The sequence below is a fragment of the Fistularia commersonii genome, chromosome 14 (genome assembly GCF_037954325.1).
Source record: "Fistularia commersonii isolate RoL2024-O1a breed Wild chromosome 14, RoL_Fcom_v1.0, whole genome shotgun sequence".
NCBI classification, from domain to species: Eukaryota; Metazoa; Chordata; class Actinopteri; order Syngnathiformes; family Fistulariidae; genus Fistularia; species Fistularia commersonii.
The window spans coordinates 15,211,296-15,239,086 of NC_141297.1; the positions used below are offsets into that span (position 1 = coordinate 15,211,296).

Genomic DNA, 27,791 nt, shown 5'->3' on the forward strand with positions numbered 1-27,791 from the left:
TGGTACCATTATCCATTAGAAACATAAATCCCTCATTTAAATATCCAGAATGTAATTTTGAAATATGTGTCACAGTAGTGTACTGTGTTGTAACCAAGACAATCAGCCAAATCTAAGGATAAGAATAAGTGAGGAACATAAAGGAAATACTCCCATAATACTAAACATGAGGGACATCAAGCGAACTCAATGAAATGTAAATAATGGCTCTTTACTTTGTGTAAAAAATATTTATATTAGTAAGTCCTTGTATTGTGATAAAATTAGAACTGGTTCCACCTCACCCACCACCATCACCTTTTACGCTCAGTCCCTGATCCTAAGTCTTTAAAGTTGTCAAATTAATCTAATTAGAATTTCTTCTAATGATTCAGTGAATTTCTTCTTGAGCCATGAGAAGTTTTCTGAAGACTATGACAGCAATTTTCTGATATTTTGTTGAGACGATTCTTCCAAGATTTTGTCATTTAATGATACAGTCATAACATAAGTTATCAGTGGATTATTATGACCAAAGGGGTTGCCAATCCTCCCTTCTCCTTATATTGAATTCTATGACAGGATGACTCAATTACCTCCTGCAAGTGGCAGCTCATGACAATTCACAGGGAGGGTAAAATAACTCAAATAGCATTGGGGCAAGATTATCGGCACCATCAATACAGATCCTATATCTCTTTCCTCATGTTTTTTTGCTTATGTACAATTGGACAGGAACAATTCTAGGGAAGGATAAGGGGGAAAGGAAAACAACTTTTGAGCATTCTCATTAAAACAAGAAAATAGGGCATTTTCAGGGATATTTATGTATAGAGAAATACTATACTCACAGCTGTAGATTTTAAACAAGTACAGAGATATAAGTTGGTCAAGTAGTAGCAGATGACTCACCTTCAGTGAGGGCCAGATATGAAAGGGAATCTTCTTGTGCATGATGAGCAGAAGAAATCCTCCCTTCTCCTTGTACTGAATTCTACTACAGGATGACTCAATTTCCTCCTGCAAGTGGCAGCTCCACTGCCGCCCATCTGAAAAAAAGTGATACAAAGCTTTCCCAATGAAACTACATTAAGAGAAATCAAAGTCAGACCATAACTTTAAGGTGTTAATTTGGCTTCAACACATGTGGCTAATACTCACATTATTTTATTCTTGATTCATTATATTATGTAATTTGATCTTAAACTCACAGCATGGTGTTCAAGCCCGCTTCTGTTTACGGTGCATGCATGACAATACCTGGGAGGCGCACTACGCAGTGTGTATCGGTGAAGGTTGAGTAGATATCCTCGATCTTCTGTCCACCTTCCCCACAGCGCAGCCTCACTATCACTTCATTAGCATTCTGCTTCCAGTCCACAAATATATCTGGTGGGGGAAGGGGGGAATGTTTTCTTTACAATGAAGGAAATCTCTCTCAATTAAAGGCAAAGATGGTTACTCATCTAACTAATATTTGAGAAACAATTTCACTGCTGAACTAATCTTGTTTAAAACAAATTAGATCAATGCTGGGCCTCATTCTGTTGTAGGACCGACAATCAGCATATTGATAATGCAAAAACCATCTTTGATTTCATGATGCCTTTACACAATACCTATACATTGAAATGCACATGCATCCATACAGATTTTACTCATGGATAAGAGGGAGCACTCAGCCACACAGAAACCATGAACTCAACAATCACAGAAGAGATATCCAAAATCCATACCACAAAAACTGTAAATAAAAATTAACACTTAAATCAAGGCAAACAAGCAACTAGTTTTAACTGAAAAAAATGCATGGGATTCATGCATCCACAGCATTGAAAAGATATTGTCATAAAATTGTCAGTCATAAAAAAACATACCAATTTTCAGAGCAACCTTGAAAAATTTCATAGATAAAACAGCACCATATAGTTCAAACAGCGGTATCAGAACTTATGATTTAGTCAACCAAATAGCTTAAGCACTTCTTTACTCTGAGGAGGAAAGAGGAAAAATCAAGTCCAGTTGACAAGATTTTATAACAACTAAATGTGATTTGGATGACTGAGAACCTTCACAGACATCTTACAAAAAAAATGCTAGAGTAAATAGAATAAGAGAAAACACATAGTTTCATTAATAACATCAGCTGACTAGGTTTACGTCAATCTTTTTTGTCAGTATGAATGCATGGACGACTTCTCAACAATTTTTAACATATCAAAACTCAAATTTGTACAAAAAATATAATGTCACTGCTACAAACTGAGATACTATTACCCTTAATTAACAGGTGATGACTCAGGCTGTGTGAGTTTTGATGACCTTGAACAAGCAAGGACCCCTAGATCAGCTCTAATGCAGAGTTAGTATTACAGCAATTCAGCAAGATGTAAACAACCAACAACATGGACACTGTAATACACATGCAGAGTTACAAGCTAATGTTACATGGCATGCACAAAGGCACATGCACCTGCCCTTTTACTGCTGTCACTTTTAATACTGTGCACCTTAACTTTTTGGTCTTTTTCTTTACCTTGGTTTTGCAATTACAATTCTAGTGCTGCACCATGGGTCTTAAAGCAATGCAATTTAAATCATCCCCATTTTCCATATATGGCAGTATTGACAATAAAGTTCCCTTTGAGATTGACAATTCCTGATGTGTGGGGATTTGGCCCACTGCTGGGCTGAGAAAGAATTGCAGGTGGGCCACAAGTTCATACAAAACAATATAATGTTCAATTGACTATTAAGTAATGACCATTAATTTAACAAAACACAAAATTTTGTTAAGTTATTTCTTATAGGAGCACGACTTTTTCAAAAAAAAGTTATGTTTACATTTACACATATTTGTAACATACTGGAAATCATTTATCAGGAAAACATCTTGCGATCAGTTTATTTGACAAAAATGTTTTGCATAGGGCTTTGTATTTAACCACCAAAGAATGCCCAAATCAGAGGTGTTGTTTTTTTCTTTGTCTTCTGACAAACAGCAGAAAAAAATCTAAAATAAGGCCAGCAGTGGCCACTCTGCAGTCCTAAATTGCAGTCCAATAATAAAATCACCATACTTCTAAAACACTTATGTCAAAGTGAAGCCCCGCGGGCCGGATCCGGCCCATGAAAAAATTATCTCTGGCCCCTGGGATGAAATTGATTATTAGAACCAGCCCGCAGGCCACAGCCGCCTGCTGGTGTTTTGAACACACACATACTACAATCCCCACAATGCAACGGTGCCCTGCAATCTCACTGCAGCGCAGCTAGCGGGCTTTGTTTTCATTCTCCATCAGCAGTCAGAGCACATGTCAAATTTCAGCTACCTCCTCCAAAATATGGCTAAACGAAAGGTGGACGCTGAGACAGGGGATTTCAAGGCAGGTGGTAGGCAGAGTACATGTTCACAGAGGTAAAAGGCAAACTTGCATGTCTTTTATGCTGAGAAAGTTTGGCTGTAGATGCGGATAGAAAACTTGAGCCACTTTCTCAGCTGCCAGACCATGAAAGAGAGGATCTCTACCGCTGTGTTCCCAAGTGTACAGTTTGCCGATAACATACTTGCTGCCGACTTCAGACAGCGATTTGATGACTTTGAAGCCCAAAAGAAGGAAGGTTTGCGCTGCTCGGCAATCCTTTTGCAGTTGATGTGGAAAGCGCACCATCAAACCTACAAATGGAGTTGACTGAGCTCCAGTGCATGGACACACTGAAGGAAAAATATTAGAGTGGGTGCTACTGAGTTTGCACGTTTCATCCCCGACACAATGCCCCAGCTACGCATTCAAGCTGCTCAGACGCTCTCTATGTTTGGTAGCACATACCTGTGTGAACAACTGTTCTCTTTGATGAAGCTAAACAAAACATCACACAGGAGCCGTCTTCGTGATAAGCACCTTCACTCAATCCTGAGAATTTCCTCATCTCAGAGCCTGACCCCGAGCATTGATGAACTTGTACAAAAGATGAGACACCACTAAGTATCAGGGTCAGCCTCAGACAAGTGAGCATCACAGAGCATCAACGGATTTTCAGTTTATAATTCAGTTAAATTTTTATATTGGTTTCTACAAGATGTGATTTTTCTTTGAAGAAAGTATTGTTGTCTGTGTGCCATAGATTTTTGTATTTTCATTTATTGAATTCTATTTATTTATATTTATTTTTCAGTTAATGGAATAATTGCAGTGAGGAGCCATCAGACAAAATACAACTGATTTGATTTATTTATTTTTATTTTCTCATTTTACTTTTTGAAAGTAGTAATTGATATGATCATAGATCAGCACAATATTGCATTTTCAGTTCATAATGCATGCAATTTCATTTATGCATATATTTTCATGTCTTGGTACAATAGGCTATGTTCAGTCAGTTCAATATGTTTCAATAAACACTGTATTAGTCCGGCCCTCGGCTTGTAACAAGTTTGTTTTTGTATTTGACTTTGACATCCCTGTTCTAAAACAACAACTGCAACGTGATTACAGCTAGAATTGCATTTTACACAATTACCCTTGAGAAAACTTAGCTGTGACAGATTTGATACAAGGTACAATTTGAAGTTTTTATTTATGTATTTTATTTTGATGTCAGCTGCTTCAACTGCTTGGTAAAATAGACATGTGAATTTAATTTATGATGTGGTTGGGGCTGTAAAACATACACTCAATTTTGCGATTCAATACTTACATTCAGTGGACGATAAGTGCTATTCCAATAAGTTAATGAATCACACCATAAAATTGTCCACTTGTTAAACTGCTATCCAAAGCAGGACTCCAATGCTTCATATAGAGGAGTCTTATGTTTTACCAGTTTACTGTCTATGTTGAGGACATCACATTTTGACTCAGTGTGCATCTTTGTCAAATCTTAGGTAGAAAATACCAACATACCACACAACAGGTATGGTTTGTTGATAGATAGATCAAGCTATCCAAGACTTAGGTCAGGGGTGGGCAAACTACGGCCCGCAGGCCACATCCGGCCAGTTGGTCTTTTTAATCCGGACCGCCACAGATTGGTACAGAATTCATACTTTATGTGAATGATTGAATCAATTAATGTGGGAGCTCACACAGGAGATTATTTCATTTTTGGGGCTACTTGAGAGTTTTCCTGAGCTGAGTGATACATATTGGCTTTGTGATTTAGCCTTTACTGTTGACATACTGACACACATAAATGAGCTGGGCGTGAAGCTGCAAGGGACAAACCGGTTTGTGCATGAAATGCAAGCAAACCGTCAGAGCCTTCAAAACCAAGCTGGTTTTACTCTCAAAGCAGATGTCAGATAATGTTCAGACAAATGTCAGACAACTCTGATATGTACTGTTAACAAATGCGTTTTTTTTTTTGTTTTTTTTTTAAATATACTGTATTTTCCGCACTATAAGGCGCATCCAAAAGCCTTTAATCTTCTCAAAAACCAACAGTTCGCCTTATAATCCGGTGCGCCTTATATATGGATCAATATTGAGCCGCAAGAGGTCTCGCAACTACTGGAAGCAGCCCCCGACTCCATTTTCTCCCGTAGAAGAAGTAGCACGCGCTGCATGCTGGGATATATGACCGCGCGGAGTATGCATTTTCATTTCCATTTGTGTGTGTATAAAGACCCCAAAATGGCTCCTTCAAAGAGACACGCTTACGACGTGTTAAACTTAAGGCTATCGGTCATGCAGTAGAAAATAGGAATAGAGCAGCAGCGAGAGAATTCAACATAAACAAATCAATGGTGCGGAAGTGGAGGAAGCTGCAAGATGACCTGCGCCAAGTAAAGAAGACCAAACAGAGTTTCTGAGGGAACAAAGGGAGATGGCTACAGTAAGAGGACAAACATGAACAGTGGGTTGTTGAAGAGAGAGCAGCAAGTAGAAGCATCTCTACAGTCACTAATCGAACAAAGGCAACAGCCAAAGCTAGCAACATGAACATCAATGAATTGAGAGGAGGTCCTTCTTGGTGTTTTCGTTTTATGAAATGCTTTGAACTGTAACAAATGATGTTGGAAATACATTGCTTTTAACGAAGGCAGCTCAAATACCGGTAAGAGCTACCGGTACGTACAGTACCGTATTGTGAATGCACTAACTTGTTTTTGGAGTGAACAGAGTTGACAGAACATTGGTTTGTATTCTATTAATAAAGTTTGACTGACTTATCTGCCTGTTTTGTTGACATTCTCTTTGGCGCAGCTTCATCTGGTCGATGCATAATACAGTCCCAGCCACTACTGTAGCTTCTATTCTATGCGCCTTATAATACAGTGCGCCTTATACATGAAAAAAAGTCTGCCATTATCGCCTGCTCATATCCACTTAGCTAACTGATGTGTCAGTATTTAAGGGGCATTAATCACAGGTTCTGAGAGAATTTCCTCTGGAACTGGAAAAACACATCTCCCTCAGTTTGACCTAGAGGTTGTTATTCCATATGAAATGGTATCCAGCTTAACATTGCATGTTACATTACGGTGAACACACTAATGCATGTAGATATTGTAAGTCAGTGTTCCCTAACCATTGCGGTGCGCCACATTAGCGTGCCGTGAGAGATAATCAGCTGTGCCATGGGAAAATGCTCACTTTCACCTGATTGGTCCAAAAATTATTCAACGCAAATAATGTGTCTTGTACATCTATATACGTAGGCGACATGCAATGACAGGCAGCATAATAAAATGCACTTCCACTAGATGGCGATAGTTACTAAATCAGCCCGTGTATCTACCTGCTGCTGCTCTTACAGCTGCTTGTAGATACACCAGGCTTACTGTTGCTGAGGAGTTTCCCATTCTGGCAAATAGAGCTATTTCAGCTTCCCTCCCTTTCTCCACAACATACCTATGTGAACTAGGCTTTTTAAGCAGAACTGTAATGAAGACTTAAAAAAGAGAGAGACTCAGAGCACCGGAAGGAGATCTGCGTGTGTGTCTCTCCTCCATTCCTATGAGAATATCAGCTTTGTGTTCAACAAAACAGGGCCAGATTCCACACTGAATAAGTAAACTGAGACTATGGTTTCATTCCATTTCATTAAAAATGTTTTTGACATTTATTTCGTGGTGTGCAGTAATGATTTATCTAATGTACAATATGGGCTGTGGCTCAAAAAAGGTTGGGAAACACTGCTGTAAATAGAGACCAGAGTGTCCCTATCCATAACATGATTAAAATCATGAAAAAACTAACTCACATGAAAGGTTTTAATTTATGGCCAGCAGCAACCTTGTACCACCCCTCTGAGACTACAGAAGATACATATACTTTCGAAGGAAGCATTAAAGTCCTCATGAAAGATTTTATATTTTTGCATCAGGGGCTAAAATCAGCATGAAAGTAAAAATGACTACATAAAATATACATAAAATAAACTGGAATGTGTAAGATCAGAATTATTTCATAATGTAAATTATGCATTTAAAACCAGAAACAGGATACAAATGCAAGTTACAATATTTCTATTCAAAGGCTTGTGATAGAAATTCAGTTGTCTCTCTTAATTATGCCAGAGCCACAATAACTGTTACTGCTATATAAGATGTGTTTTGCTATATTCACATACTTCACATACGTACATCAATATTAAATGGAATGGTTGCTAAATATCACAGTATCAACTGCTGAAACATATCAATGAAAGATGTGTCTACAGGTGCTCCAGCAACAGACCAAAGACAGATGCTTGTCTGGGCTATAAGTATCTAGAACAAACAAGACTTATCCGAGTAGGAAAATAGCTGACACCACAGGTGAAAGCGACACAAATACTAGAAATGGTACAACTTTGATGACGAGCACCACAGTTCTGACAAACATACTCTGGTGAAGCATGGTAAAACGTGATGTTATGTCAAGTCTACACCTTCTCTTTGTGGCTAATGCTGATAGTGCTACTTGATGCACAGTTTCAGATCCTATACCAACATCTACACGAGAAGTTCCTTTACTAAATTCAATGGAATTCAAAGGCAAAAGAGAGCACTGACATGGACAACAGACAGCTGTAACCCAACTTGTATATTTGTTTGGTTCCATTGACTCTATTAGCAAAGCTTTTAAAGCAATACAGTACACGTTTACTGCTTAAATTATGTGTTATATTTCTATATGTGGAATGATGCACCTTATGAAAGGAGTTTGAGGCTGCAGCTGATCATCTCAACCAAAAAATGCCTGTGAACATTACAGAAGCAAATAATGATCATTATTCAAATTTAAATCTATTAACCAGAATGCATTTTAATTTTCAGAGGGTGGCTGCATATTTTGACTCACAATTAAAATGAGTAATAAGTAATCCAAACTTATTTTCTTCTTTCAGACTGCTCATTCTGCGGACTTAAACTCAATTAAAAAGCAAAGGACATTTAATTTTTTTTTTTTTTTTTTTCCAAAAAAACCACAGCACATTGTTATCAAATTTCAATTAGAAATGCCAAAGCTGAATATTAAAATAAATTGGTAGAAATTCTCTTTCATTTTAAGAATGAGGCTGCATATTTTGACTCATAGATTAAATAAGTAATAAGTAATACAAACTACATTTTATCAATCCAAATATGCTGCCACTTTCTGAAAAGGCATTTTACTATTGCATTTTAATTTGAATTATCATTATTTGCTTCCATAGAATATAAAGGCTGTTTTTCAAAACAGAAAAGTCAACAGATCTTAAAAGTAATAGAACAAAGACATCCAAACACTGCAAACCCACTGATACCTAGTGATAACCGAAGTTTTATAGTACATTTACACTTTATGTTTTGTGCTTATTTGATATCTTGAAAGATGTAACTTAAATCTAACCTGCTTATTCGTTAATACATATGTTGATAACTCCAACATACCTTTCTTCACATCAGCAATGACTCCATCCACTGCTACAGTTACTGTCCTTTTGGCCTCTCTGCTCTCCTGATTGGCCCTATCCTTCTGTTTCTTCTTACTGGTACTGGAGGACAGCTCTGAGCTGTTGTCTCTTCCGCAACCTCCCTTCTGTGGATGCTGAGCCCCTCCACGACGGCCCACTGTCCCACTACCACCACTGCTGGCCATCTTCAGACACTTGGCACTAACAGGCCGCCCGTCGCTGGAATCACTACCACTGCTGGGGTCTGGATCTGAGGTGTGCCTCTTTCTGCCTGGCCCGGCTATCTTGGCGATGATGCTGGCCTGAACTCTCCCAGAACAGAATCAGGAAAGGTGGTAGGGATGGGGGGGATCTGTGAAAGACGACAGGAGATGTTCAGAAATTGAGAACCTCAAAGGTTTACAGAACTTGATCATAAATATTAGTCTAACTTGTACCTCATTTTTAATTAACAAAGAGACAAGATCAATCAAGCAACGGGGTCATTTGGTCGGCACAGCTGAATGAGACTGACCATCAATCTGGAGCCGCCAGCTCTGCTGGACAACGCCGAGCCCAACAGATGAACTGCCAGTAATGCTACTTTAGCTAGCTGGGGCACTCAAATGTTAAACAAAGGACAAACGCTAATCAGCCATTTTATTTAGCGATCAGTACATGAATATAATTCAAACCAGTGCTGGTTAAACCGGGCGACTGCTTAAACAATGCCACTGCCTAGCACCCTTGCGGTTAGCTTGAGCCAGTTAAGTTAGCCAGACTGACTGCAGAGGTTCGGTTATAGAAAGGAACATGTGTTAAGAGCTGTCATGCCCCTTTAGCCTAGGATGCAGCCAGGCTTAGCTTACGGCGGAAAGCTTGCCTGAATCAACTTATGTCAAGTCATTACCATCGCACTTAATAGGCAAGTAAATGTACGATGGTTTAAAACGCGGACATTACTTTAGAGCCGGGATGTTGCAAAATGTTAAAAATGCAATTAAAGAGGTCTTGTAACTACTTGTGCGACTGGCAAATCTCTTGCATTTCATGGAAGCAAGGCGGCATATATTAAGATGAAGGAAGCGCCTGACAAGTTTAACAATCAAGCTGCCCTGTGCTTCAGGTCGCCCGGAGCTAACCCTAATGTCATTAGCCTCACACATGCTAATGCTAGCAGGCACAAAACGGGTTGACACGGTCACCCCCTTAACGAAAATAACACAACATGACATCGCGTGATGGTTAACGACCATCTGAGGACGCAACACATAACAGTAAAAATTGAGTACTTACTGGGCTTCAGTGATGTCAGAAAACGATCTTGTTCCCGGCACACAATGGCCAACGATTTCCTTTGCTTCCCCCGCCGGTAGCTAAACTGCTTCACGACAGCAGGCCGCCCCGGACTCCAAGGTGTTTCTAGAATTTTCTTTCATTTATCCGGGACCCATTTCGTAAAGTTTGGACTAAAATATTTCAACGCTTAAAGAAAAAAAATTGAAAAACGTACGCCTATTTAGCCTGTTTGTTCCATTAGGTCTCTGCGGGACGAGTCCTACTTTGTTTGCAACAACATACACTGCTGCCCGGAGTAGCGCTGCGTCGTTTGTAAACGACACGGTCACTCGAACTGCAGCTAACCTGTTCCGACTGAACCGAATCACTTCACTACAGCGCCCAATAAAAATGCCAGCGATAAAGACAACGCGAAGAAGTCGTTTCCAAAATAGCATTAAAATAATGTCCGACCTCCCTTCCGATGAGTTTCTTTTAACCGAACCAGTTGCACATACTATTCAATTTTGTGTCCAGTTTCCTGTATGACATCATGGTACCCACCCCCTTTGTGACATCACAGTCAACCTACAGGGCGTCGCAATTTATCAATATGATGCCACAGGTGAGCCGGGGAAGCCCAGCAGCCTCACGGCTTCCCTCTGATCGCGTTAAGGTACAAAGCTGACAGTCGTTGAATGAACCTTTTGAACGAATCTCTTGGTGTACTGCTTGCTCTCGACTATTACATCCAACTGAACGACGGTTCCGTCACGAGTTACTTCCTGGCTGGCACTTTCACATGATATGTAGCTAATCGAACCCTTTCTCTTTCTCTTCTCTCTCACTGCCTTTCTATCAACCTGATGTGCTTCTCATAGGATAAATTCATCATTAATACCTCGACCCCATTTTCAGAAAGTGATATTTGTCCTAAATGGCACCTCTACCGACCCCAGAACGTTATAAATCAAAATTAAATTACTCACCCATTACTCATCTTGTATGTCTCAACTGTATATTTCGGAGGTTCTGGATAATAAACATATGTTTATATTGGATGCGTTTTATCTACTAGTAAAGTGTTTAAGTAAACGCCAGGTCAAGCACCGTTTCATTTTCCATATTGGGGTAAATCGAGAGCATACGGATGAACGCTGGGCTGTGTGAACCGCCTCCAGGGGGCACCCAAGACTATAATATGCAACTGTTGCCCTTGGTGGTTCAGGATAGTTATTTTGAAAATTATTGATTTCAACTTTTCCAAATTGAAGAGGTTACTTGTTAGCACTGATTAAAGTAAAAAGTGAATGTTGATTAAAATGTTTTTAATACTAGTATACAGCACATAAACTAGATTTGTGCCTGACAGTGTTGTAAATTTCCAAATCGTGTATAGATGAGGTAAACTGAAAGAGATCAGTGACTGCAAAGTAGTGGTAGGTGCGAGTTTAGCAGGATAGGATGGTGGTTTGGAGGATGACTCTGGTGACAAGGAAGATCAAGAGGACAAAGGCAGAGCAGGGGACAAAGTGGTGGAAGATGAAAAGGGAGGAGTGTTGTATGGTTTTCAGGGAGGAGTAGAGAAAGGCTCAGGGTTGTCAGGGAGAGCTTCCAGATAATTGGACAACTACAGCTAGTGCTATCAGGGAGACAGGTAGGAGAGTACTTGGTATATTGTCTGGAAGGAAAGTAGATAAAGAGACTTGGTGGTGGAACCAGGAAGTGAAGGAGTATATATGAAGAAAGCGATTAGCAAAAAAGAAGTGGGATACTGAGGGGACTGAAGAGAACAGGAGTACAGGGAGATACAGCGTAAGGTAAAGCTAAAGGTAGCAAAGGCAAAACAAAGGGCGTACAATGACTTGTATGCTCAGTTTGACAATAAGGAGGGAGAGAATGATTTATACAGGTTGGCAAACAAAGATGATTAAGGATAGAGAGGGAAATGTTTTGACAGATGCCAGAAAGGTGATGGGAAGATGGAAAGTGTACTTTGAAGAGCTGATGAATGAGGAAAATGAAAAAGAGGCAAGGGTAGAAGAGGTGACTATTGTAGGCCGCAAAGTAGCAGAGATTAGTAGGAATGAAGTGAGGAAGGCAGTGAAGAGGATGAAGAGTGGAAATACAGTTGGTCCTGATATATCCATGGAGGTATGGAAGTGTCTAGGAGAGGCAGCAGTCAGGTTTCTGGCTAGATTATTCAACAGGATCTTAAAGAGTGAGAAGATGCCTGAGTAATGGAGAGGAAATGTGATGGTGCCCAATTTAAAGAATAATGGGGATGTGCAAATTCCTGTAACTATAGAGGGATAGTTACAGGAATGAGAATATGTAACTATAACTAATGAATCTATAGGTAGATGGATGCTGGAATTGGAGCTGCCAGGCAGGTAGTCTAGAAGAAGACCAAAGAGAAGATTTATGGATGTAGTGAGAGAGGATATGAAGTTGTTTGGTGTAAGGAGGATACTGAGAATGGGGTTAGATGGAAATGGTTTATTCACGGTGGAGACCCCTGAAGAGCAAAGCAGAAAGGAAAAGAAGAAGAGATTTTTGCACATTTAAAGGCCCCCCTCTCGCCTTTAAATGTGCAAAAATGGATTGTTAGGAGTGGAAAAGAATAAGTAGCCCTTAAATCTTTTGAAACCATTTGAGAACCCATGGCCACATGATCTATTCAAGGAACAGTCAGCCACATTCTTGCAGAGAGAAAAAAATAAAAGAGGGACATCTTACACCAACTAAAACCCCAGCATAAGCACAGTCATATAAAGGTCATATTACTGCAACGCTTAAAAAATTGGATAGGGTGGCACAGTGGCGCAGTGGTTAGTGCTCCAGCCTCATGGCCGAAGGACAAGGGGACCTTTCTGTCTGAAGTTTTCATATTCTCCCCATTTTCTGTGTGGGTTTGTCCCACAGTCCAAAAACATGCCACAGGTTAACTGGAAAAGATTGAGAGAATTGCCCTGAATGATAGGCGGCACAGTGGCGCGGTGGTTAGCGTTTCAGCGTCCCCCGCAACCCTGTGTGCAGGATAAGCAGAAAAAGATGGATGGATGGATGGATGGATGGATGGATGGATGGATGGATGGATGGATGGATGGATGGATGGATGCCCCGAACGAGTAAATGGTTGTCTTTTTGTATATGTGTCCCTGCGATTGACTGGTGATCAGCATCCCCTGCGACCCTGAGTGTCAGATGGCTGGCAGACGGAGGATAGGTGGGATACAAGTATGCTTATTCATATACAATCATCTTCAGAATAACATAATCATCTTTGACAAAGGAAATTTTATGTAAACTTTATTCACAAACCTGTACACTGTAAAACTTTACGCAAGGTTCTCTCCGTCGTTTTACTTTGACAGTCTGATCGAGAGGTCCAAAATTCACCTCTCCTGATACAGATTTGTCGTGCAAACAATGAGAAAACTTGCATCACATAAGGCACACATATGCACTATTTTACATGATGTAGAGTGACGTTGCTGCTCCTTAAGTGCTGCAGCAGTTATTGTAGATCTTAAATATTACAGTACATTTGAAAAACAAAAATGACAATCTGTGGTTTAAAAGCTCAACCCTTACCATACCCTATTTATTTGAAGAAACCAACAAAGAAACAATTCACACAAAAAATGGTATAAAATATCTGTCAACACAGATTTTATGATGTGGATTGTTTCTTGACTGGCATTAGGGTCTCTGTTGCTGGTTGCCCTGCAACCTGGACATCATAACTGTACAAAATGAGAAATAAAACATTGACTGGTAATGAGCAGCAAGAATAAGTTTTAACCATAGTCTAAACAAAAGAGGAAGGCATTGCCATTGTTACTGCTTGTCTCAATGATTTTTTGACTGACTTGGCACAGACCCAAGTCTATTTTGTTGTTTTATAATAAGGGTGTAACCCTATGTGGATTAAAAGATGAAGCTGGAAAGAAAGGTGCCCCAATTACAAACATCCAGTTGGTAAATCCTTAATAGGTATCATAAGGAAAGACTTTAGGGTAAACAACATCGCCCATTTTACTTAAGAAGATAATTTTATAATTCTAAAAGTCATGTTGTATTAAATAAGTTTAAAAGTGATTTAAACCTTCAGCTGATTACGTAATTTTAACTTTTTTTGAGTTTTTAAGAACCTGGTTCAAACGAACGAATTACCCCCTATTGTCTGTTAAAAAAACTGCATGTTTTAAGGCACCACATTGGCAAAAAGTCAACATTTGAATGCTATGTCCACTTCTTTTGTGCAGGAATTTGTATCAGACAGTTTTGAGAGTGAATCTCAGCAAAACATAAAGCTACTCATTACTTGTTCTCTGAAAATCTTTAACTTTGTCCCGATTGCTTTGGGAAAGACATTCTGTTACAGAGGTCAGAGGTGAATATTCTATCAAGGCCCTTTAGAACAGGCCATATTCAGTTAGATTAAGCTAGACTAAATGTTTTTGTTATATATCTTTAAGGCCAATCCACCTGAGAGAACATGTTAAAGCTGGGCTATAATATAGTCTTGGAGCACACACAAGGGCACACGCACATACCACATTCTGCATTTAGAACATCTTCATAATCTAGGCAGAGATTTTTTTAGGGAGGGTTTACATTTACTGGCTTGCAGAATATTTATCATCTTAAATGTTTCTTTGGTGTTAACGCAGAGACTCATCGAAAAACCCCTGTGATTGTAGAACCACTTACCAAATACAAACGTGACGGTCGTCTATCCATCCTTACTGAAAAGACCTGGTATTGCCCAAACACTATCACTATATTTTCAGCTTATTTATGAAAAAAACGATGACCGGTGCCACCACAACTAAAATTTAATTCTGAATATGGCACTTGATAGGAAACCTTTTCTATCGAGATTATATGCGCTTTTGTGACAGGATATTGGTTTATCTACTGCAACAAGACACAGTCGAATGCAGTTTCAATCAGCCACTCTTCCATTGAGCACAGCTCACGGTAAGTTTCCTATTGTGAAACTACCTGAGACAAAAACAAGGCGCAAAATATACCAACATGCTGTTCCCACTGGGGTCTGTAAATAACAACCACAACCAGTGAGGCTGAAGAGGTGCACAGCAGTATTTTTGCTGTTCTATCCGAGTACTATTGAATTGACATGACTATTTCCTTTTTTTGTTGAGTTCAAAATCAGGTACATTTTCAGATAATAAAAAAAAGCAAAACAATACAATACAATGTACATGAATGAAAATAAAATATAACATGGACAACTTTTGCATGTTTGGTTTGAGCATCATTCAACATATAAAAAATTGTTTGCTGCACAAAGATGTAAACGGCCCAATCTCATTTTAGTGTCATTGGTGGAGAAAGTGGCCAACTAACATACAGAAGCTAATGGTTCCTTTGGATTAGAATAGTGAGTTACTGGCATGTGTTGTAGATCTGGATCTGCTTGTTGATGTCGTTGAGGATTGCTTTCATCTGTTCCTCCAGGCCATCCAACAGTCGAGCTTTTCCCTCAAGTTTCTTCTGGTTATCTTCATAGTTTTTCTCCAGCTCTGTGGGAAGTAGGAATTCCAGTTACACTGGAGCTACTCCTGCTGATTTTGACGCTGCTTTCTTTTTCAGTTGATCTCATTGATTCTCTTGCTAAAACTTCCTGGGTATATGTGAAAGCTACCAAAAATGAATGATTTGTAGGGCTCCTTAAGGATTCCTATTGAGCTCACTTCTTATTGCTTTTTAGATTTAGAGACAGAATAGTGTCTCCCTCAATAATGATGCTCACAACCCACACCTTGAGTATAAAAGGCTGTTCCTCAAAGATGATTGATTTTAATGTCCTTTTCCACCATTGCACATACTGAATAATCAGTATATTTACTGATTATTCACTGTGCACTCTAATTTTCACAAGTAGCTGTTCTATTTCCGATGCTTTCTGTAAATTCTACTTTTTGAGAACATTTGAAATAATATTGAAACGGTGTCACAAGAATCTTGATGGTTTTACACGAAGGCGATGTCTTCATTCAACCTGTTTCAACACCCAAAAATAGTGACAATAAATCACCTGCTAGTCTCTTTAACTTCTTCTGGGCGTCTCTCAGGAGATCCTTTGCTTCATCACGGAGGCTCTCTGCCTTCTTCTTCGCATCCTGTACAGCCTTGGCTTTGGTACCGACCCGCTGCTGGACCTCATAGTATTTATCTGTCAGCTGGCCATCTAGAATCTGGAAAAAAAAATTGTTGTGAGTATTTGTTCCTTAAGACCAATGCGCATACTCATGCAGACACACAAACACACGCACCTGCTTGGCTTCGTTCGCCTTGTCTCGTGCCATGGTGGCAGTTTCCTCGGCTCTTGCTGCTGCCATGCTGTTGTTGGCACGTTTGGTCTTCAGAGCATGGATCTCCAGCCCCAACGTGCCCAGACGGTCCATGGCCTCGTTCAGGTTCCTCTCACTGTTAGATGTCTCAGACTCAATCTTCAGGGAGTGAGCAAATGCATATTGATCATTATACAGTAATCTATGCGTATCCCCATATAATTATTTATATTACAGTATGTTGTTATGACAAGATTATGTGACTGTTTTCATAAGCCAGAAATATTTGCATTATGTTTAACTACATACATATTTGTAAGTGTTATGTCATTCAGTTACTCCTCCCATTAGATCTCCTCAAAGTAAGTATCAGTGACATGGAAACAGTCAAATTTATAAAATTGAAATACAAATCTGATTGTGCCTGATTTTTTTTAAAAATGAAATATAGCTCTGTTAAGTGTGCTCCTGCTAGCATGTGGTTCAAGGAGACGGTGGGGCGGGATAATGTTTACGTCTTCAACCTACGTAGCAGCTAAATGTTGCCTACCTGTGCCAGTCGGGCCTCGGTCTCCCCGATGTCAGCTCTGGCTCTGGCTATGGCCTTCACTGCAGATGTCTGGGCAGTCTGAGCATCTTCCAAGGCCTGTTTCACTGTCTCTGCTGTGGTCTTCACCCCCTCAGCGTTATGCCTTGTGTGGGAGACAGCAAAAGGTTTAATGTCTATGTACTGGTCATTTCTGAAACCGTACTCTGTCGGACTCTGTTCTGAATACCTGGCCCTCTTGGCATCCAGCAGTAGTCGCTCAGCCCTGCGTACATCATCCTGCGTCTTTGACAGGATAGCGTCAACACTTGAAAGGCTGCGAACCCGTTCTTTAATTTCATCCGCTAGATGTCTGATCTGAAGGGGCGAAGCAGGGATCGACAGTTCCAACACATGGTTGGCCACTGCTTCGATACTGTTTGGGTCCGCGCCCTCCTCTAAAAGAAAGTGACACGCATTGAGGTAAGAAAACCTGAGAACAGCTGCTTACTTCAAAGCATTAAACATGATATCGGTTTGACTCACGAGTGAGGAAATGTCTGATCTGTTTGATGAGGTCTCTGAGGTCATTGTTGGAGCGTTCCACTTTGTTTCTAGTTGCTGTAGCTTTATCCAGAGCAGCCTGTGCTCTCCCCTTAGCCTCTTCTGCCTTCGTCTTTGCCTCTGCCACCTAAGCCAAATAGATAGAAACAATTACAGTAAAGGACATATAGAACTCATAAATGGCAATATGCCTCCAAAGTGCTTCCTTATGAGGGTAATGGGAATTATACTTTGTATATTACAAAACTTGTGAAAGCCTAATTTTCATGCCAAAGAATGCTCAATTTGAAAAACTTTCAACTTTTACTTTCATGAAGAGGGACAGACAGACACATTGAACATTAAAATGATACAAACCAAAACACATGCCAAAAAAAGGAAAAGAAAATATAATTTATTGAGTTGCCATACCTTGGTGAGGAGTCCCGCCACCTCTCCCATCGCGTTGTTAAGCTGTTTGTCTGCATGCTTGGCCCTCTCCAGGGCATTATTAGCCACTGCTACAGCGCCGTTACAGTTCAGGCCTCCACAGTGTCGAGTCCCCTCGTCGTCACGGCAACCTGCACCCCCACAAGGACTTTCCCCACAAGACGCATCACCTGGGGCACCACAAACCTATTGGAAAAGATGCACATAGTCTTCTTGGGACGCTCCTAGTTGGCCTTTTCAGCACAGTGTGTCACACTGGAGCAAAAACATTACGAAAATGTACAATGTTGAAAGAGTATTAAGTATTATAACAGAAAGAAAATAGTTACATATACCATAGAAGAGAGTTTTCATAATTGATTTGACAAATGCTGGAAAGGTATATATACATTCTGACAAGAGTTAACACACATTAATGCATTTACTCAAAATGGCAGTCATTCCATTCATTTCAATATACCAGCTAGATATCACGAAGACGAGTTTAAACCTTCTCATTGATCTTCTTTATATCCAGGCCCTGTGCTCTGGTGTTCAGTTCTCCTAGTGCACGCTTGTTAGCCGCGTTCTTTCGATTGAAGTCATCCTTTTTGGCTGCAATGAGGCGTTCCGTGCGACGGCGGGTGTCTGCAGACTGGCTGACTGTGCTGGGTTTGGTGATTGTGGATCGATTGGCACGTCGCTCTGAATCATAGGACTTGTTGTAGGAGCTGCGAATGCTGTCATAAGCGCCTGGGGGCGGCGTGGGGGGGGGGCAGAGCAAGTACATTTTGTATGAGTTGAAATGATACTAGATTATATATGGGCATAAATCCAAAAATCTAGATGGATTCAGACAACTGTCCCTAATGTTTTCTTCACTCACCGAGAAAGTTGGAGTTTTTTAAGATGTCCAGTTGCTGATGTAGCTGCTCTGAAGTGACGTTCAGTTCTTTAGCCTCTCTCTCCAGAGCGCTGAGCTCCTTGCTTGCCTCAGAGTTGCTATCCTGGACGATAGTGAGGTCTCCTTCAAGTCGATTCAGGGTGTCGGTGGTCTCGCCAATTTGAGCTCTTTGAACAAAAACAAACAATACTTAGACAAAATTCTACTGTGATTTGGGATTGTACTAGCAAACCTTCTTGTCCCTTTTCTTAATTAGCAAACTTTGCATTCTTAATGAAATCAGACAGACACACAAGTCTGCAGAGTGATCCTCTTACATTGCATTGGCTTCCACTCTCTTTTGACCGCCACTCTCTTTTTTACCAACACCCTTCTGAAAATCTGAGCTGGGCATTTATCAAAATTGTGAAAACAAAAGGAAACAGCAAAGGTATGGAGGGTGACATCATGACACTGAAGTTGTTTTTTTCTAAACATATTTTGCAGAAAAAAACCCGACCCAAGAAGAAGGATGATCTTCAAAACAAAACATCGCTATACACTAAACAGTAACACCCTGAAGCAGATGTTTGTCCACCATAAGGACACAAAAATGCACACCTGTGTTTCTGACAGAGCTGGAGGAAACCAGTTACTTCAGAAAACAGCTGGCCTAACACAGGAGAACCAGGTGTACAGGTCAGGACTCAGCAGTCTATATACATCTTTAGGACAAGGGCCTGGACTTTGTAGACCGAAATGTCTGGATTTCGGCTACAGAGGACACAGGGTTAAAAGGGGTCACCTTGGTCAAAGCGAGTTGATAAATTGCTCACCAGAGAAGGCGGCTTTCGAAACGACTTTTCAATAACGTACAGTCCAGCCCTTTGATCAGCCCAAAGGCGTATTAACACCTAGTGACCCTTGAATTCATGTAACCATAGGGATTTACATCAAGTGACTCAACCTGCCCCTCACAGTGTTGACATCACCTTGACTAAATGGGTCGACCCCACCCCCATCATCTCAACACAAATCATGGGTTTACATACCAGAAATTCCTCAAAGTTAATCTGAAGTGAAGATTCCCCTTTGATTCGGGCTTAAAGGCCATTTGTCGTGATATGATTTATCAGTAAATACAATACCAATGAATTACAGCGACTTTTCACTAAAGGTTGCTTATAGCAAGAGTGAAATTACCGATATCAAGATATGATGGATTCACATCACATCATCTTTTTGTAGCTTTATATAAAATTAAAAATGTTTTTTTTTTTTTACAACTGTAAGTACCTAAGGTCTTCAATAAGCTCCATCAAAGTAGCCACGGCTGCGGCGGTGGCATTGCGTTCATTGACAATTCCCTGGGCTTGAGCCAGTTTCTCTTCTAGATCTTTGAAGGTCTTCTCATAGGGCCCAATGAGCCCTGTCGTCTGGATCTCATGGGCTCGCTCCGCCAGAGTCTTGGTGCGTACAGCCAGGTCCTGGTAATGACATGAAAGGGTTAAAATATTTACTTTATTAGACACATTCACCGCTGACTGACAATCTGACCCACTTGCACTATGCGGTCCCAGTCTCCGAAGCACTGGTGACAAGGTTGGCAATTGGGGAACTGGCCCGAAAAGCCCCTTGCACACTGGTCGCAGCGAACGCCTGACACCCCCTGCTGGCACACACAGTGGCCTGTCATCCGGTTACACTGAGATGTCTCAATGCCGCGCCAGTCACAGTCACAGGCTGGAAGGAGTTGAAGGAGAGAGGAAATTGATGATTTTGTTCAAGTTAAATCCACAGTTACATAAATGACTTAAATTAGACTTAAAGCAAAGGTTGTAAAGGCAACAGCCAAGTTGGTATTTGCAGCCGAGGGATAAACCCATTCTCATTGGGCAGCTCAAACATTCAGCATCTTCACTGAAGTCCTTTTGTCTCTTTGCGTGGTCACTGAAGCTCAAATAACATCTGAATATTTCATTTGAATATTTCAAACCTCGACATTGTGTCCTGGGGTCTCCCCAGTAGTTCTCTTGGCAGTCCGTGCAGGTCTTCCCTCCAAATCCTTCACGGCATTGACACTGACCTGTAAACTGCACCGCAATAAAAGTATGTGGGTTTATTATTTGAATAAGTGTGAAAACTTTGTCTGGCCAAAGTGTCCTTTACCTCGTTACAGGAGGAGGTGACGGAGTTGTTGGGGTCACAGCCACAGGGTTCACACCCATTTCCACTAGCCAGATTCCAGTGATTGGGGGTACAGTGGTCACATGTCAGGCCGATGACGTTGGGAAGGCACTGGCATTGGCCTGTGGCTCGCTGACAAACACAATCCTCACGCTCCATACACTGGCTGCGCTCAGTGCCCAGGAAGTTACATATACATTCTGAAAGGGAGAGGCAAACGTCAACATCCTGGGGGCATTGTGTTTGTCTATTTTACTATTATATTGGTTTTTTTCAAACTCAAACCCACTTCTGCAGTTGCGCCGAGAAGCGTCTCCAAAATAGCCGCTCTTACAGATGCCACAATTGGGACCTTCTGTGTTGTAAAGGCATTTCTTACAGTCTCCCGTCATTTGATCACATGCGTTCACATCTGACATGTCTATATTGTTGTTGCACTGGCACATCTGGCAACTCCCTCCAGTCTGGGATGGGTTGCCGTAGTAACCTGGGCCACATTCGTTACAGCGGGCACCTGGATAAAGAGTAAACACCAAACAAGAGAGAAGAATCACAAATGTTTAGCAATATATTTCTGTCATGGTAATATAAAATCTGATTTACACAATGTCCTAATGCAGACAGTTTTATTTTAACTGGTTCATCTTGATGGAAGTGCTAACAAAAAGCACCACAAAAGATTGGACAAAGTATTCACATCTGGTGTGTGAAAGAAAGCAACAACAATGGTGAAATGTCTGCTTATCAAGTAAAAGGTTAGAATTTAAAATTTTGCAAAAGTCACGCAATAAATGTTTTACTTGTAACATCTTCTCTACATGTCCAAAGTATTCATGGTGAAGTCAAGTCGTCACTCTGAACATTATAATTCAAAATTTTTTTGCTGTTGCAGATGTAAAAGCTACAGGTCAAATAAATGACTGAAGATGATTCTGGGTAATTACAGATCATCATAACCTAAATGTAACACCTCCATGCTAGGAGGATGATGTATGAGTTAAACTTTTATGAGATCAGAAAACCAGTTTGTGATGATGACTGTTCCCGTGCTACTTTGGCTCCCTAAGATTCAATACTGAAAAGTTTATGTCATACTATGAGATTGGATATATCCAGATCTAGATTAGGCCTAAAATCATAAAAAGTGGTATGCTTTTCCTGCAGAATTCTACTACTACAATTACTACCACTAAACCAACCCTACTACTGCTGCTATTACTACCACTACTACTTAGGTACGTCGGTCACCACCACTTGCAACTTCACTTCTGCTCAAAATGTGACTGTAAAAGCAATAAAGGTGGGTGAATCTTCAGTTTTTTTTCGTATATAATATACTGTATACATCCAGCATATATGTATGTTACAAAAATGTATGTTTTTTAGTCTGAAATGAATAAAATTTGTTGATGCAAAGTTTTGGGGGGGGCAAGCTGACATCTTCAGCAAGTTGTTTTTGAGCTGCAAGCAGTGGGATGTGAAAAACATTGCCTATATGAAACCCCCCACTTTGGAGAAGTGGCCAATGTTAGCATGCTTGAATTGTGTTGTTTCTATGGAGACACTGGAGTTTTGCTGAAGTGAAAGTAATACATGCTTATAGCTCGAGTGTTTTATCTCCCGTGTGAGGCACATAACGCAGCAAAGACCGAAACATTAGGCATCTCTGATGGCCTGGAATGAAGACATACTCGGCATATTTGAGACAAGCAGGAAGGAGCACAGGAGATTACAGAACGGAGAAATGAGAAGGTGGGGAGAGATAAAAGAGTTACAGTACACAGAGTTAGATGACAGAGGAGCATGAAAGATAAAGTAATATGGGGAGTAGAATGAAAGAGGATTCCAATCAGAAGTTGATTTCCACCAGGGCATTTTTCTGATCCCTCCAGTTTGATCTGTCTTGATTGTCTCAACCCTTTTCCTGATTCCTCTGTGTGTATATATCCAGTCTGTGCTTCCTTTTTTCCATTGCTAGCTTTGAGTGCCAGCTATCTGTTCCAAGCTTAAGTCAGGTTGGTGTTTTTTCGGTTCCCCTCTTTTTTGACTGCTTTCCTCCACAAGAGGGATTTATTTATGCTCTTTGCCATCATACCTTTTGTCTGTTATGAGTGATTTTTTTGCACCTTTTCAGTCAAGACCATCCATCCATCCATTATCTACTGCTTATCCTATACTTAGGGTCACGAGGGATGCTGGAGCCTATCCCAGCTATGATTGGGCAAGAGACGGGCTGCACCCTAGACTGATAGCCAGTCAATTGCAGGGTCACACATAGAGAAAAACTACCATTCACCCATGAGGGCACTTTTCAGTCATGACTCTTCAAATTTTGTCCCTTTGTCAAGCTTTTGGGTTTTCAGCTGGCGACGTCGCGACAGAAAGAAAATTGCCAAAATGAAACCAGCCGACTCAGTTCAGAAGGCCTCATGTAGAGCAGGTAGGATTTGGAGGGTTGTTTTTTTTTTTTGCTCTTCTCGCCAATCTGGCAGCTTTTGTTGCTCCTTCCTGGCTTCCGAAGTTCCCCCATTGTGAGCGGCCACCTCCCATAGAGCCACTGACTCCTAGCGGCCCCCTGCCAATGCTACCTTTTGTTAAGGATGACAGTATCTGGAGCCCTGAGTCAAGCTTGCGATGCCCAAAGCCGCCTACTGTAGTCTCATATCCTAGCACCTTATCCCTGGTCTTTCTAAGAACCCCTGCACCAGGTCACCAGAGCTGCCCCTTTCAATCGTGTGTGGTTGATGGGGGAGATGCTTTCACATGATGTGGAACGTTATTTGACAGTGGATGAGGAGACTTTTTCTTTCCAGAGTGTGGATTCCTCGATGCCTGGGGACAAGGCTCGCAGAAATTCTGGCCCACCTTCCAGTTCCCACTCCACCTAACCTGGTTTCCATGAGCTTTTGTTTGGGACATCAGGATCTGTCCCTAGAGGGGAATACTGCATGACCAGGAAACTTGGTCGACCATCCACTTATTACCTAAGTTTGATTTGTCTCCTCTAAGAGATTTTTCTTTGCATTTTTCCATCTGATTTTTTCTTATTACAAGAGATTTTCTTTGCACCTTTTCAAGAATGAATCAGAAATGTTCACCTGGTATAAAGCATTAAAAATTTTATAATATACTGAGCCTTGGAAAGGTTTGTCATTTGTGGTTTGGGGTTTGTGTTTTGAGCCAGGCTTCACACATGGGTAGGAATGCACTGTGGCACAGAACCATTGATGGGAGGGATGCTGAAGCCATCCGTGCGTTGGGGATTTGTGGAACACTGGCGTAGAAAAGGAAGGTATGGAGGTGGAGAAACATTACTCATGCTTATAAATGGTCACACCGGAGCATTTAGTAATCTCTGTACCAGTAATAAAGGGAGGGGAAGAAACAACAAGTTACCACCTGATGCAAATCTGAAACACTGTCCTCACCTTCTAAAATAATGTCTTTTCAACAGGCTAGGAGATAGGAGTTTTCTTTGGCTGCTCTGCTTCAAAGCTGCTCCTTCAAACTTTTTTACTAACAGGTCTCATCTGTACCTGTTTAAATTTTTGGAGCCATTTTCCCCAAAAAGTCACTGCTTTTGCAATTTTGTAATGATTTGTGGTATGATAGATCCTCTAACAGCAGAGTTACTCTATCCTAGTGTAACCTTCTGGGATCACATAACACTGATCTCCAAGATCTTCAGGTACTCATAACTAAAAGTATACAGAAGTATGTATGTATTCTGCGTTTATATACTGTGTACGAGAATACTGTTCTGTACTGGATTGGTAATATGTGAGAATATGACTTTTGGGATGCTCCACCTACCTACAAAATGCCATATCTCTAGATGAGCTACGGTTGACGTCAAATTTTATAACTATTTATGCAAATTTAATAAAGCGAATGTGTTGTCATCTGACACATCAGTTATAATAATAATGTCTTCAACTCAAAAAGGGCCTTTGCACTGGAAAATGTTCTTGGCAATATATCAATACAGGTTTGTGGGATTGTCCTGATTTATGTGGCTGTGAATTACATTTTTGGCAAATCAAATGCTTGAAAAGTACCTTGACACTTTTCATCCCAAGAGGAGGGAAAAGTAAGTTGAGAGACAGAGGTAAAAATTCACTTAAGTCATTCTGATTCATGCTCTGCCTTACATTTGTATGTGGACAGACTTTCAGGGAAATCAGATTGAGTAATGAAGACTCACACAAAAATCATAGTCATGCTGATGAAAGGACAACTGCTGGCTTTTTTCCGTGTTTTGTTTTGAATTTTTATCATCATTCTAAACAGGATGATCCTCATGATCCTGCTCACCAGGTTGCTCATTATGTCCTACTTTCAGAGCTAAAGGTATCACAACAATTCTTATTAACTTATTTGGGTTGATCTCAAACATTAAGTTACAGAAGATAAATATTGAAGCAGCAGTTGGAATGGGAAGAATTATGTTATTATAACATTACCTGTATAACCCTGATTGCAGTTGCAGATAATTTGTCTGTTATGGTTGTCTTGGTAACAGGATGAAGCAAAATGACGTCCACTGTTGGGCCCCTCGGGACAAGGACATGGGCGGCACTGACCTCCAGCTGCTTGACCCAGAACTGGGTTACCATAGTAACTGTTTGCACACCTATAGAAAGCAGGAGAACTTTAAAGTGACAGAGTACAGTCGCAACATCAAAAATGTTTTATGACTGCAATATCAAAAACCATAGTTTATACTTCTGCGGTATGCTTAAGACTTTGAACTGTCACCTACCACTGTAGCAGCACAAACATCATAAAAGGGTGGAAATGGAAAAAGATTTGGATGTGATGAATTCTATTCAACCCACAATTTATAGGTAACAAAAGTGCAAGTGCACAAAGTACCCCAATCCTGTAGTGCTGAGGGCAAAACTTGAACAAGTATACAAAATACATCTAGGACCTTTGCTGCATCTCTCGCTTCTCTTTCATTTCCTGTTCCATCACTCTCCTTCTCATAAAATGCAGCGGAAATATTTATAAAACCTTAACAAAAGCCCTGAAGAATTTCTGTTTCAGAACCAAAATATACATGCTTGAAGGAAAAAGGAGCAGAGATTTGCCTCACATATTGGACTTACTTAGAGGTGAGGATTCTCAATGGTTTTCAACATTCTCTTAATAGTCAATCACAATATATGACAAATTAAACCAGTTGTTGATGTCAAGTAAAAACACGGTCCTCGCTCTAGATCTGACTAGAGTCTTGCAGTGAGAGCAAGACAGATAATATTTAAGCTCATATAAGGTATGACTGTTGGGAAATATAAGGAGAGCCATTCAAGAGAAAATAATTAAGCCCCCAATGAATAAAAGAATGTTATGGTGCCCCTGTGCAGAGATGCCTTTTGAAGAAAAAAAAATGAAATCACAAAAGCATGTGAAGATTCTCAGTCATCCAAGTCAGGTTATTATGTGATAAATCTTGTGATGTCAAGCACCTCCCACCCCTAAGTCAACTAAAATATTGGTTGCAAATTTCTATCCAACAGAGACAACACTGCAGCATCATGTTATGAAAAATAAAAATGAATGCTGGATATTTCATATTGACCAAGGCTTTTTGCACATTTGAAAATCTGCAGAAACTCATTGAAAATAAGCATTTTAAGGTAAAATGTCTTTCCAGTCTTAATGTCAAAAATATGTTTTAATATTGTGTTTTGTTCATTTCAGAAATATTATCCTCTGCAGCTCCCTTTCCCCATGAGACGTCACCTGTCACATTTGTCTCCCCCGGTGTTGCCCCTGCAGTTGATGCATGCTCCGGTCCTCTGGTCGCACTCGTCTGCGTGCCCGTTGCACTGGCAGGGTCTGCAGCTGGGGAAGCCCCAGTGACCTGCCTGGCATCTGTCACACTGCAGGCCGAACGCTCCGGGCCGGCACCGACACTGGCCTGTGAACTTGTCACAGAGCCGAGTCACCGAGCCCTCCAGGCTGCAGCTGCAGGCTGGGTAGGGGGGATAGAGATGTAGGGAAGTGGTTTATGGGAGGAGTTTGAGAAAACAAGGGATGGAATTTAAAACATACCAAAAGGATGAGAGGTAATAAAACTTGTGGGGGGTTTGGAAGTTGCTATGAGCACTTTGAGGCAGTAGAGGGAGCAATAGCATACTACTACACGTGAAATAGCCACAACTGCTTTCCATTCAACAAGTATCAGAAGTTTTGTTTGATTACTTTCAAAGAGGTTTAAAGATAGAATTAAACCTTAACGGATTGTACTGTTGTACTTCTAAAAATCTCTAACAAGTATTTTCGTGAAAATACAAGACTCAATCAAGTTCAAGAGTCAAAAAAATCTGATTCTCCATCAAAATATCAAGTTTTCAACTATTTCACAAACTAATGTCTGTCTCACCGATGCACCCAGAGGGTCCAAAGCCATACGTTCCCGGCGCACACTGGTCACACCGGCGACCAATTACATTGGGTCTGCAGCGGCACTGGCCCCCGCGAACATCGCAAATAAAGCTGGTGGAGCCCTGGGGGTCACAATGACAAGCTGGAGGGAGAAAACACAGCCACTGAAAACACATCTGGGTGAACTGAAAAGCTGATTACAAATATATCACGTTGACTGCAGTGCCATGATATTAAACCAAATAAGAAAACATTAAGTAAGAACCATAAATGGTTGGATATTCAATTTCTTTCTTAAATTTCTCTTTCAATAATTGCATTAGTAAACAAACCATTTACAAAAGAGCAAACAAACCAGGGAAAAATACATTTATTTCATTTACAT

The 27,791-nt window shown here is 40.6% G+C and overlaps 2 protein-coding genes across 5 annotated transcripts in view; both read right to left on the bottom strand.

Moving 5' to 3' along the window:
- usp19 (ubiquitin specific peptidase 19) overlaps positions 1 to 10,640 on the bottom strand; it is a 28,767-nt gene extending 18,127 nt beyond the window's left edge. For 2 of the 4 annotated variants that reach the window (XM_086159433.1, XM_086159432.1), the window contains exons 1-4: positions 10,138 to 10,638; positions 8,840 to 9,214; positions 1,240 to 1,368; positions 892 to 1,028 (exon numbers count right to left, since the gene is read on the bottom strand). In XM_086159433.1, the coding sequence (XP_086015559.1) occupies positions 892 to 1,028; positions 1,240 to 1,368; positions 8,840 to 9,047 (474 nt within the window). In that variant the 5' untranslated portion in view covers positions 9,048 to 9,214; positions 10,138 to 10,638. Of the gene's footprint in view, positions 1 to 891; positions 1,029 to 1,239; positions 1,369 to 8,839; positions 9,215 to 10,137 lie in introns of all 4 variants that reach the window. The other 2 variants (XM_086159431.1, XM_086159430.1) reach the window with 1 other exon arrangement.
- A 2,769-nt stretch (positions 10,641 to 13,409) lies between these two features.
- Positions 13,410 to 27,791, bottom strand: part of lamb2 (laminin, beta 2 (laminin S)) — a 49,060-nt gene continuing 34,678 nt past the window's right edge. The window contains exons 19-35 of the mRNA XM_086159384.1: positions 27,405 to 27,548; positions 26,762 to 26,993; positions 25,477 to 25,646; positions 21,303 to 21,527; positions 20,996 to 21,213; positions 20,823 to 20,919; positions 20,388 to 20,569; positions 20,123 to 20,313; positions 18,830 to 19,014; positions 18,455 to 18,696; positions 17,947 to 18,150; positions 17,518 to 17,662; positions 17,222 to 17,429; positions 16,996 to 17,137; positions 16,428 to 16,604; positions 16,190 to 16,349; positions 13,410 to 15,674 (exon numbers count right to left, since the gene is read on the bottom strand). Of these exons, the coding sequence (XP_086015510.1) occupies positions 15,538 to 15,674; positions 16,190 to 16,349; positions 16,428 to 16,604; positions 16,996 to 17,137; positions 17,222 to 17,429; positions 17,518 to 17,662; positions 17,947 to 18,150; positions 18,455 to 18,696; positions 18,830 to 19,014; positions 20,123 to 20,313; positions 20,388 to 20,569; positions 20,823 to 20,919; positions 20,996 to 21,213; positions 21,303 to 21,527; positions 25,477 to 25,646; positions 26,762 to 26,993; positions 27,405 to 27,548 (3,059 nt within the window). The 3' untranslated portion in view covers positions 13,410 to 15,537. The remainder of the gene's footprint in view (positions 15,675 to 16,189; positions 16,350 to 16,427; positions 16,605 to 16,995; positions 17,138 to 17,221; positions 17,430 to 17,517; positions 17,663 to 17,946; positions 18,151 to 18,454; positions 18,697 to 18,829; positions 19,015 to 20,122; positions 20,314 to 20,387; positions 20,570 to 20,822; positions 20,920 to 20,995; positions 21,214 to 21,302; positions 21,528 to 25,476; positions 25,647 to 26,761; positions 26,994 to 27,404; positions 27,549 to 27,791) is intronic.